General features: G+C 44.2%; 1 protein-coding gene across 1 annotated transcript; it reads right to left on the reverse strand.

The window, feature by feature from the left end:
* Positions 1-4784: 4784 nt before the first annotated feature.
* Positions 4785-5666, reverse strand: LOC310938797 (junctional adhesion molecule 3B-like; the record flags this gene model as incomplete). Its single annotated transcript, XM_083903416.1, has 1 exon — positions 4785-5666. The coding sequence occupies exon 1, from the start codon at positions 5646-5648 to the stop codon at positions 4785-4787; it is 864 nt and encodes a 287-aa protein (XP_083759542.1). The 5' UTR covers positions 5649-5666.
* Between the last annotated feature and the right edge of the window lie 7449 nt (positions 5667-13115).

Below are 13115 nucleotides of genomic sequence, written 5' to 3' on the forward strand. Positions count from 1 at the left end.
TCCTGGTGTTCCTTTCATAAGTGGTTAGCTAGCTGCAATCCCAATTTTTCATTCTTTTTTTTTAACATTTACAAATGGTGCTGGAGTGCAAAGTGACGTCTTCAGGTCAGAACAGGAAATTCTGTCCCCACTCTACTCGGCTCTGTCTGCGAGCAGCTTTCTCCCGTGTGTGGCTATGGTAATGCAGAGGGGCTGCAGTCCAGTGGCAGCTCCTGAAGAAAATTTCAGGGGGGGGCAATTTTTTCTGATAATGATTAAGGTGAGCCGTTCAATAGGTGCATAAAGAAAGACAGTATCGTTGTGTTGTTAGATGATTAACAGTCCTCCTTGTGTCCACTAAATGGCAACTTGATAAACAAATATTTACATGAATCTAATGTATGATGTAAAATGGCTAAACAGGACACAGGATGTGTCCAGCAACCACATAAAGACAGGGGCAGCATATTAAGTCAAGTATTTATTAACTGACCAAGGATCAAGAGCTTTCACGACTTTTACCAGATACATACAACAAACATATGACAAGATAGTGCAGTCAAATTATTTATTAATTAATTATTAATTAAGTGTAAAGGAAAGTGCAAAATTGGATCTTTACATGTGTTGCTAAAGGCATCTTAGAATACTTTCTTACACAAAACAGTCCGATTGTCTTCCTGAAGTTTAACCTGCAGTTAAACCCTTAGCTGAGCAATACAAACATCAACAATGTTAGCATACAAGCTAACGAACATAGCTTCAAATGACTGCTGTCCGCTGCTACGAGCCGTAAACAGTTAACACGTATGAAAGCGCAAACTCCGTGGCACTGGTCAAACTACGTGTACTTATCCGTTCGTGCTGGGACCGATTAAACGAGCACGATCCTCCGTATATTTTTAAAACGGTGAGCTTCGCTTCGCTGAGAACGCTGCGAGCATAGACGAACAACTTATGGAGAGACGTGAAGTGAAGTGAAGAGAAGTTATCCCCTCCTCTCTTTGCTCAATTTACATATGACGTAAGCACGTTAGTGCATGCACATAAATCCTCATTAAAAAAAATTTAACATGAGAGTCAATGGGAGAAATCGCCCCAGAAGAGGCTGAACCATAAAACGTGACTTGAATCTGACGATTCTGATTGGACAATGACAGAAAATATGTCTGGAACACTGATAATAATTACCTTTGCTGGCAGAGACAGCTGAAAGGAATATTAGTACTAAGGATCTTGGAATTGCTGAGGAAAAAAAATCTCTTTCTCCTCCTAGTTGGGAGGGCGTCACCCAAATCGTCCCTATACACCGTCCGCCCCTGCTGCAGTCGCTATAACTGTGTCTGGGAACTGCTGCCTGGGGGGGCAGGCCACGGACAGAGACCAAGCCACCCCACAGATCGAAGAGGCCCGGGCCTCCTGCACCCAGAGCCCGCTAGCGCCCCAGGGCAGGGCCAGCCCGCCATCGGCAGGAGCATTGGTTGAAGGACCTTGATGCCCATCAACGACCCCTGCCGGGTAAGCAGTCGGCCAGCCAACAACTGCACCTTCAGGGAGGTGCTTTGTGATGGACTGCAGTAATGCCCCCCGGGCCCCCCCAGGCCAAGTGAAGGTGATCTGATCCCCCCGCATCCAGCGATACCCCCAAGACACCACAGCTACCCCCACCCAAACAACCAGCCCCCTCTCCACCGAGGAGTGCGCAGGGGTCAGGCACCCAGGAGAGTACTCATGACCAATGTCGTTGGTTAGCAGCTGACAGTCGTAGAAACAGAAAAATAGCCCAAACTTACTTGTGAGCACGGCATTTCTGGATTGTTACATCAACAAGCCTATCGCATCAGCTTGTTGATGAAGCAGTCCAAGAGAGTCAAGTCCGGATGGCGTGATGACGTAATGGAGGTGTGTCTCATTTCTTAGGGGAACGTTCTTACCCCTAGCACCCTCAACTCTGTATTGCAGTACCCCCGCTGCACCCGTGGGCGGGCTTGTGCGTTCTCTATCTCTGGGGGGCTGGTGGGGGATGTCCGGGGGCCGCCTTACTCGGGGGATCCTTGGGGGTGGGGATGGGTTGGAGCATGGGCCTGGACTGGGCGACCTCTGCTCCCGCCGATGGTGGGCTGGCCCTGCCCTGGGGCGCTAGCGGGCTCTGGGTGCGGGAGGCCCGGGCCTCTTCGATCTGTGGGGTGGCTTGGTCTCTGTCCATGGCCTGCCCTCCCCCCGGGCTGACCCTTGGTGGGGGGACTTCCTCCCCGCACCCCTCTGGCTGGTCTTCTACAGGGTGGATGCATGGCTATCCTGGGGGGGGGGGGGGCGTTGGCCGCAGGCTTCTCCTGCCCTGTGCGGCTGCTGGGTACCACAGGCGTCAGGATCCTTATTGGCTCACTGCTGGGGGTTGGTCGGACAATGACTCGGTCCCACCCTCAGATTCCAACCACATCTAATGACAACACCTGCACATATACACATACAGTTAGGCCCATAAATATTTGGACATCGACACAGTTCTCTTTATTTTGGCTCTATGCACCACTACAATGGATTTGAAATGAAACGAACCAGATGTGCTTTAACTGCACACTTTCAGCTTTAATTTGAGGGCATTTACATCCAAATCAAGTGAACGGTGTAGGAATTACAACACTTTCTATATGTGCCTCCCACTTTTTAGGGGACCAAAAGTAATTGGACAATTGACTGAAAAGCTATTTCATGGACAATTGTGGGCTATTCCCTCATTAGTTCATCTTCAATGACACAGGTAAAAGTTCTGGAGATGATTCCAGGAATGACATTTGCATTTGGAATCTGTTGCTGTTAACTTTCTATATAAGATCCAAGGAGCTGTCACTGTCAGTGAAGCAAGCCATCATTAGGCTGAAAAATCAAAACAAACCCATCAGAGAAATAGCAAAAACATTAGGTGTGGCCAAATCAACTGTTTGGAACATTCTTAAAAAGAAAGAACGCACCAGTGAGCTCAGCAACACCAAAGGACCTGGAAGACCACAGAAAACCACTGTGGTGGACGACAGAAGAATTCTTTCCCTGGTGAAGAAAAAGCCCTTCACAACAGTTGGCCAGATCAGAAACACTCTCCAGGAGGTAGGTGTATGTGTTTCAAAGTCAACAATCAAAAGAAGACTTCACCAGAGTGAATACAGAGGGTTCACCACAAAATGCAAACCATTGGTGAGTCTCAAAAACAGGAAGACGAGATTAGAACTGGCCAAACAACACCTAAAAAAGCTGTTATAATTCTGGAAGAACATCCTCTGGACAGATGTGACCAAGATCAACTTGTACCACAGTGATGGGAAGAGAAGAGTGTGGAGAAGGAAAGGAACTGCTCATGATCCACAACATACCACCTCATCAGTGAAGCATGGTGGTGCTAGTGTCATGGTGTGGGCTTGTATGGCTAAACAATGAAAGTTTGATTTATGATTGTTTAGTTTGTCCAATTACTTTTGGTCCCCTAAAAAGTGGGAGGCACATATAGAAAGTGTTGTAATTCCTACACCGTTCACTTGATTTGGATGTAAATGCACTCAAATTAAAGCTGAAAGTGTGCAGTTAAAGCACATCTTGTTCGTTTCATTTCAAATCCATTGTAGTGGTGTATAGAGCCAAAATAAAGAGAACTGTGTCCATGTCCAAATATTTATGGGCCTAACTGTATGCGCACTCATGCTCACACACACCACCACAAGAAACCTCCTCCCCCTCCCTCCCGCTCACTCCCCCACCTTCTCCCTTCCCTCATCTGTCCACTCCCCACCCCCCAGTAGTATCAGAGACTTGCCCTGCACACAGCAGATCTGCTCAACAACAATATTACATGTCCCAGGTACTGGGCAGACAAGTTAAACAAAACCACAAATAAGCCTGAAATGTGGGACCTAAGTTATCTGTTAGGGTGATAAGGTAAAACTAGGTCTTTCAGGTATGAAGGGGCCTGACCATTCAGTGCTTTGTACGAAATATTCACATAATTGATTGCCAACTGCCTTTTCTAAGATTTTAGAAACAAAGGGAATATTAGATATAGGTCTGTAATTAGCTAAAACATCTTGGTCAAGGGTCACTTTTTAAGGAGGGTTTTAATCATTGCTACTTTAAAAGTTTGGGGCACATATCCAGTTAATAAGGATAGATTAACTTGATTTAATATCTGACAGGTTGATGGTTTAGATGATGCAACTAGTGATGTTAACTCAGGGAAATCTATGGGGAGAAACTCTTAACTGTACACCTGGTGTTTCTAAAGCTTGTGTGCTAAAACATGAGTCAGTGCCACAATGATGGAGAAGATGATAATTGTTTTCTCTAATTGATGTTATTTTATTCACAAAAAAGTTAATAAAGTGGTCACTGCTCAATGTTAAAGGAATAGATGGTTCAGTGGAGCTGTGGCTCTGTGTCAGCCTGGCTACAGTGCTGAAGCAGTGTTGTAACTTTATACTAAGACGGGCACTGGAATCATGTTTTTCCTCAAGTTCATGTTTATTTGCATTGTATAATCCAACATTTGGTTAGTAGTTACAAAACATGTATCTATAGGCATGAGAAAATACAATCCAACAAAAATATTTCAATAGCAGAAAATAAACTTGGTACAAATGACAAGTTTTGAAGCTAATCGTTGACACAAACAAGTAATGATGGAGTGACACATTCACTGGTATTGAAAACTATAATTGTTAAGTGTTGGTGAGAACTTCAGCTCTGTGAACACAGAGTGGAAAACTCATTGGTACAGCCCGGTAGGGCCAAGGGCCAACCCCTCATCGTCCTCTCCCTCCTCAGACCGCAAATGACTTCATTTCTCGGAAATCCCCTTCATCTACCGTTCTTAAGCTGACCATTTCATCTCCATTGGCTGGATCTTCATAATTGTTTCCTCTCTGTTTTTCGCCTTTGTTGTATACATAGCAGAGGACCAATGTTATACACAGGATGACTATGACCACTAACAGCATTCCCAGTAATATCCAAAACAAATCCAGACCATACACTTGCATCTTCTGGGGTAGACACTCAGCTTGTCCTGGATCGTTTTTCGCTCGGCAAAAGTACTCTCCTGCATCTTCTTTCCTGACCGTAGTGAATATCAGAGTTCCATTTTGTGTGTCGAGAGTGTATGAAGAGTTGAAAAAATTTGGATTGGTATTTGGGTCGACAGTGGTACTGGGAGTCTGTGAGTCTGGGAGGCCTTCATCCTCAGCTGGCTTTCCAGATTGCACCAATTTGGGGACAAAGCATTTTGGCATATTAGGTTTCACTCTTACAACAAGGCCGATCATAATCTCAGCCAAAGTCTTCAGGTCATTGACAGCAGTGACCTCACAGCGATATATTGCTGTGTCTGACCTCTTGGCGTTGAGTATCAGTAACGAGGCAGGTTCTCTCAATCTTGCTCTGTTCTTCAGGTCACCTACAACCTTCCCATCAGAGTACACAAGACTTGTTCCAACCGTTGTCATCTTTTTCCATTCCACTCTGGGATTGAGTGTAGAGGTGGAGTGAATCTCGCATGATAACTCAATTTCTTCACACTCATTAGTCCATAGTGAGGGACTGTCTGTCCTCAGCTCCACCGCTAACAAACTGAAGAAGCAGTGAGTGGTGAGGAGAAGCAGGAGGTAAGCAAGACGTGCTTTTGCCATCTTGGAGTCAAGGCAATGCTCAGTGTGCAAAAGTAGAGAGCTGAGAGGCAAGTCTTGCAGAATTGTCTTTGGTGTTCTTCTAATAAAAGTACATCGAAATAATCTTGATAATAATAATTACGCATGTAAATATGAATACTTCTTGGCAGGCTGTTACTAAGAGCTGTAGTGCTGCCCTCAACAGTTCTTCATCACTGTTCAAACTTCAACGTCATTCAACTTTTATCCTTTAATGCTTTAATCTTTATTTCCTGATGATTCAGTATTTACCCTATTTGGTTTTTATTTTACTTTCCTCTTAGATCACATAGTCTTGCTTCGTTGCATGTTTTTATTTTTTATTTTTTATTTTTTTTTATTCAAGCTGACAATATGGGTCCCAAGTGGGTTTGTCTATGGTTTCCAGGGTAGCCCCACCTGTGTTTGCCTAGATTTCATTCCCACTTTGTCCCCTACTCAGTGGGTACTGAGGGCATGCGCCTGATGTTCGACAGCAGGTGGGGGGAGGATTATGGATGTGATTAAATGTTTATATTATTCACACAGCCAAGTTAAAGGGTTACATTAGTCATTCTGCACTATTAACTGTGTTCCAACTTCACATGCAGGGCTGGACTGGGACCAAAAAATAGCCCTGGCATCTTTGGCCATAGCAGCCCTAGTTTTAATGATGTATTTTGTCAAATGGAGCAAAGATCCAGACAATATTCACATTTAAGAGGCTAAAATCACAAAGCTTGTATTAATTGTTATAAAAAACAAACAAAAAAAACCTCTCTAAAATGTATTAATTCATCGTTGCAGGTCTACTGGTTACCTAAATGCTTCACGAATATTACATGATAACTTAAAAAATCATAGAAAATTATTGATAATATATAGTGCTGGGCACTATTATTATTATACGGCGTTAACATTGTGCATGTGCCGTCATGTTCACGTGGTCCCGATTGTTAAAATGAGTCTCGAAAGTAAGTTTATTTTGCCCTGTGAACAAAATCACAGCATTCTACCCAGACTACAAATTCAGTCTGTTATGTGGTCATAGGGTCTGGCCCATCCTTGTCTCTCAGGCAGTCTCTGGAATGATCCAGATGTGAGATCGGTTCCTTCAGAGAGTTCCTGAGGACAGGTCTATGTTGTAAGACCTGGGTGTCTGAGCTGGACCACTGACAGTCCCTGTTTCTTTTGTGTTCTTCACCCAGACCTTTTGTCCTGGTCTGAGCTCTTGTCTTTGTGTTGTGTCGTTTGCTGAACCAGGAGGCCTGTTGTTCTTTTAAGTCCTGGTGCTTATTTCTGAAAGTCTGGAGGTCAGGCCATCCAGGTTGTAATTTCTCTCGACTGACCGGCACAGGAGTCCTGATGTTGTGGCCCATCAGCAGCTGTGAAGGGGATGAGCCGTGTGTCAAGAGAGTGGCCCTGTAGGCCATGAGAGCTTCACCATCCTCACTGGCCTCTCAGCCTCTCCGTTACTTTGAGGGTAGTCATAGTCTCTGGCAAAGACTGCAAACTCCCCTGCAGAGACAGTCTCTGGGACTCTGGGAGCTTTCCTGTCAAGTGGGCTGTGGTGGTAGAGGTAAGGTTAGCCACTTCTATATAGCGCAGATAGTAGTCAATAACCACAAGGTACATGGCATTGTCCCACTGGAAATGAGCCGCTGCCACTGCCATGGCCTTTATGGCAACGTAGTTGTCAGCAGTGGCTCTGGCGCATTGTGAGCCTCACATGCACAGGTTGCACAGTTTTCCACTTTCTATTTGATCCGTTTGGTCAGACCTGGCCACCACATGGACTGCTGCGCTCTGGCAACACACTTTGTCATGCCCTGGTGACTTTCATGTATTTTATTGATCATGTCCTCTACAACAAGCAGGTCCTACTGCCAGTACAGCTGCAGTTGTGGTGGAAGAGGTTTTCTGCTCAGAGGCCAACCTGTTTGCACAATGCCTTTCAGTCTTTTGCAGACATCATCTGCATCTTGTGCTGTTCTGATCTGCACCAACCTCTGCTCTGACGCTGGGAAGTGCTCCATTATTAGGTTGATGGAGACAAACACATCTTCTTCCAGCTGTCTGTCCTCTGATACCGCTGTGATCAATTCCTTCCCCGGCACATGTGGAAAGTCATCTAATGCTCTACTGCCTAGCAGTGAAAGGAGAGGTTTGTGGTCAGTCTGTATCAAGAAATTCATCCTTATCAGGTAAGACTGCAAAAGGCTCACACGCCCAGGTCAGCGCCAGGCTTCCTTTTCTATTTGAGCGTAGCTATGCTCCTTGTTCGTCATGCTGCGTGATATGAAGGTGACTGGCCTCCATTCTCAAGATAGCTGCTTCTGAGACAATACTCCCCCCAGCCCAAAGGATGAAGCGTCTGCTGCAACTATTGTCTCTCTGTGCAGGCAGTACAGTGCCAGCACTGTTGGTGAGCTCAGTTCCTTACGCAGCTCGTCAAATGCTCTCTGCTGTGCACTCCTCCACACCCAGTCAGTGTCTGTTTTGAGCAGTTCTCTTAGCGGTTGCGTGAGCGCTGCTATCCGTGGAGAGAATTTCCCGACAAAGTTGACCATTGCCAACAAACCTTTTCACATCTGTAGCTTCTTTGGTGGTGGGCATCTCCGTGATTGCCTTCATTGCTTCAATGCCCCTGCACTGACGATGTGGCCCAGGAACATGACCTTGTTGACAGCAAACTGACACTTGTCGTTATTGAGTGTCAGGCCCTCTTTCTGGAGCCGCTCCAACACTCTTTGCAGTCACTCGATCACAAGTTGATCCAAAAACGAGAATGTCATCAGCATGGCAAACAGTTCCGTCCAACCCAGTCAGCATCTGTGTGAGCTGCTTTTGAAAGTGCTCAGGAGCTAATGTAATCCCAAATGGGACTCTCTTTTGGCTGATTTCTGATGTAGGGATACCTGCCAGAATCCGGCCGTAGCATCCAGCTTAGTAAAGACGGTTGCCCCTGGAAGCTTGGCCCAGGGTTTCATCTCTCTGCATATATACTCATTTAGATGGGTCATATCGGAGCAGATTCAGATTTTCCCTTGGGCTTTGGTGCCACCACCATGCCTGCACACTAATCTGTAGGCCCCTCCTTTGGCACAATCACACCCATTTTCGCCATTCTTTGTCGCTCCTCTTTGACTTTGTCGTGCAACGGTAGAGGTACAAGTCATGGCAGTGATAATGCATAGGGCTTGACTTTGTCCTTCAACTTGATTCTGTACTACCCCGTTAGGCAGCCCAGTCCTGTGAAGACCTTGAGATATTGTTTCTCGAATATTGATTCATCTGTCTCCAGCTCTATTACACTGTCAACTAAATGCAGTAGCTTTAGAGCTGAGATTGCTGGCAGACCCGGTAGAGGAGTAGCGAGCTTTTGTACTACATACACTGGTTGTAATCGAGAGCTAAAGGAGATTGTAACATAAAGCTTACATACAAGCATTTAATAAGGGACTCCTTTACGTTGTCGTAGCACGTTGTTACAGTTGCTTTGTTAGCGTGCATTGATCTGTATGTGTTGTTGTTAAGTTGCATCTGACCAGTGAAGAGCCACGAAACTTAGTCCCATTGTTCCAGTGTTTTTATTAACGATATAGTTGAGTCAGCCTGCCACATACACAACAAAGAATATATATAATGAAATTCAAAAGAAAGCTCATGGTCGAGTTGCCAGAAGAAAGCCATTACTACGCACATGCCTCAAAGGACCCCACTTACAATACACCAAACAGCCCAGAGACAAGCCTCAAACCTTCTGGTGTCAACAGGTGTCAAAAGAAGATTTAACGATTACATTAGATTAAAAAGAGAAGAAAAGACGCAAAAGAAGATGTATGCTGTAATAATACCGGTTGGTGGTTGGAACGTAGGTGTGGTGCGTGTCATTACCCGACCTGTACCGGAAACGCGATCTGTTCTGTGCATGTGCTTGGCCGAATCCCTAGAACCATTATGCTCGGCCACCTCTCTTGCCGCTCAGTCCAGGATGATGCAACTGATCGTAACTAACTGTCTAGGTATCGCGGTTGCGAGCAGTTTCAAACGTTTCAGAGGATGGATGATATTCGCACCATATGCTGAGCACGAGCTCAGCCCACGGATGTATTGGTATTTTATTTGCTCAACCAGAGACAGTTCGATAGAGTGGCTTTTCTCAGGCTCAACAGATTAGAGCACAGATAAACTCAGCTGTCAGATATATTCAGAACTATTTTTAATTGTGATGTGTACATGGGAAATCAGAGGTGTGACGTGAGAGTGTGAGAAGTCAATCAAATGTATGTGCCTCACGGCCAATGTGTGAGAGTTGGCAGCAATTAATCATTAAAGGAAAACATTTAAATGACTTTGAAGTTTAAACAGTGATGAAGAACTGTTGAGGGCAGGCAGCACTACAGCTCTCAGTGAACAGCCTGCCAAGAATTATTCCTATTCACAAGTAATTATTATTATAAAGATTATTTCAATGTATTTTTATTAGAAGAACACCAAAGACAAATCTGCAAGACTTATCTCTCAGCTCTCTACTTTTGCACACTGAGCATTGCCTTGACTCCAAGATGGCAAAATCATGTCTTGCTTACCTCCTGCTTCTCCTCAACACTCACTGCTTCTTCAGTTTGTTAGCGGTGGAGCTGAGGACAGACAATGCCTCACTATGGACTAATGAGTGTGAAAAAATTGAGTTATCATGCGAGATTCACTCCACCTCTACACCCAATCCCAGAGTGGAATGGAAAAAGATCACAACGGTTGGAACAAGTCTTGTGTACTCTGATGGGAAGGTTGTAGGTGACCTGAAGAACAGAGCAAGATTGAGAGAACCTGCCTCGTTACTGATACTCAACGCCACAAGGTCAGACACGGCAATATATCACTGCGAGGTTGCTGCTGTCAATGACTGGAAGACTTTGGCTGAGATTATGATCGACCTTGTTGTAAGAGTGAAACCTAATGCGCCAAAATGCTTTGTCCCCAAATTGGTGCAATCTGGAAAGCCAGCTGAGGATGAAGGCCTTCCAGACTCCCAGACTCCCAGTACCACTGTCGACCCAAATACCAATCCAAAATTTTTCAACTCTTCATACACTCTCGACACACAAAATGGAACTCTGATATTCACTACGGTCGGGAAAGAAGATGCATTGTTTTGGATTTTACAGGGAATGCTGTTGGTGGTCACAGTCGTCCTGTGTATAACATTGGTCCTCTTCTATGTATACAAGAAAGGTGAAAAACAGAGAGGAAACATTTACGAAGATCCAGCCAACAGAGAAGAAATGGTCAGCTTAAGAACGGTACATGACGGGGATTTCTGACACAAGACGTCAGTTGTGGTCTGAGGAGGGAGAGGAAGATAAGGGGTGTTGTGTTTAGTGAGGGACAGGACATGTGTGAGCCAGTGCCACATTGCCTGACCACAGAGCTGTCACAGTCCACCTTATTATGCTGTTTCCTATGAAGGTATATTTGGTGCTAAAGTCACAAGCACATGTAACTGCAGATTTCACATGCGCAAACTAAAGTCACAAATGTGTAACCGTAAAGTTGAAGTTGTACATGGAAGTCACAAATGTGTAACTGTAAAGTTGAAGTTGTAAAAAAATTTTTATACCTTGTTAACACATATCCTTATTACAGGTACACAAATCCTTGTTACAGGTACACAACTACAAGTCAATTGATACAAGTGCTCGAATCTGCTTCTACGAGTTTCAGATACTTTTTCTCCTCGCGATAGGTGGTATAAGTGGTGCAAAAGGATTTGTAACATGTGCACGCCGAGCGAATCGATCGATAAGAAAACAAGGCTTAGAGTGGGCGGGGCTTAGGAAGCTCTCTGCTGAGTTTTGAGTGACAGCTCGGAGTCGCAGATTCACGACATTAAAAGTGTCAAATATACGAGAAAATAAAGTCGCAGACTTGTAGTTGTGTACCTGTAACAAGGATTTGTGTACCTGTAATACGGATTTGTGTACCTGTAACAAGGATTTGTGTACCTGTAATAAGGATTTGTGTTAACAAGGTATAAAATAATATAAATAATAATAATATAAAAATAAAAAAATTTTACAACTTCAACTTTACGGTTACACATTTGTGACTTTAGTTTGCGCATGTGAAATCTGCAGTTAAATGTGCTTGTGACTTTTGCACCAAATATACCTTCATAGTTTCCATCATGGTACAGTTCAGTTTGCTACAGTATGGTAAGGTTTGGAAAGCCCTACTGTGCTGTACCAATGAGTGTTAAATAATGGAACACTTAACAATTACTGCATAGTTTTCAATACCAGTGGAGGTGTCAATCCATCATTACTCATTTCTACCGTCAACAATTAGCTTCAGAATTCGTCATTTGTATCATATTTATTTTCTACTATTGAAATATTTTTGTTGGTCTGTATATTCTTATGCCTATAGATATACATTTTGTAACTACTAAGTAAATGTTGGATTATACAATGCAAATAAACTGTTGAGGAAAAATATGATTCCAGTGCCCGTCGTATAAAGTAAGTAAAGTATAAAGTTACAACACACAACTAATCGGCCTGACTCCAGACACAGGTGGCTTCACTGAGCCTGAAAAAGTAGGGGGAAATCAGGGACAGATTTGGGATGGAAAAGGCAGCAGTGTATTTCTTTGGTTTTCCACATTCTTGACACGTTTAGAATTTCCATGATAAAAGAATATCAGCCGAGACTCTGGAATTAATTTTATATATTTTACTCGTCTCTAACATTACTCTAACTCTTTGTTTAACTAATACTACTTCGCTGTGTCATGTCGGGCTCTGTGTGTACTGTTAAGTTGAAGTGGAACTTGATTATTGGACATCCTGAACTCAGAAAGGGAGAGTTTAAATGTGTTTGTCTGGTGAACAGTGGCTCCTCAAATGCTGAGTCCCCGATAAAAACACAGAGAAGAATATGTGTGAAATGATGGCTTAAACACCTATATGACTCAAAATATGTCTCACATGCCTTTCTACAATGTTTTGTTTAAATGTTATTAATGGCAGAAGTTCACGTTCAAGCGAGGGTGCGCTTCATTTGCTGACCCAGCTGTCCAAGTTGTTGATGGGAATGATGCTAAACCCACACATTCGTATTTCATGCACACGTTATACCTAATTCTTGGCCACAAAGTAAGAGTTTTTTTCCCCCAATGTCATGTCTGGGGCTCCATAACGATTTTATTCATTATGGAGGTGTTTCCTGGCCTATAGAACAATTGGTCAAGCACAAAAGTGGTGAGTGCCCTGTGCCTAGCGGTTGTCTGCCAAGATGGCAGGACGTTCCCTTGGTGGGTCTGCCGTCTGCCAAGTAGACAGCTAGGCTGGTGCTGGAGCACGTTGTTCGGCTGTATGGGATCCCTCGGGACGTGGTTTCTGATCGGGGGCCCCAATTCACATACAAGTTCTGGAAGGAGTTCTGCGACCTGCTGGGGGCCACCGT

The sequence above is a fragment of the Microchirus variegatus genome (genome assembly GCF_963457635.1).
Source record: "Microchirus variegatus genome assembly, chromosome: 17".
Taxonomy (NCBI): domain Eukaryota; kingdom Metazoa; phylum Chordata; class Actinopteri; order Pleuronectiformes; family Soleidae; genus Microchirus; species Microchirus variegatus.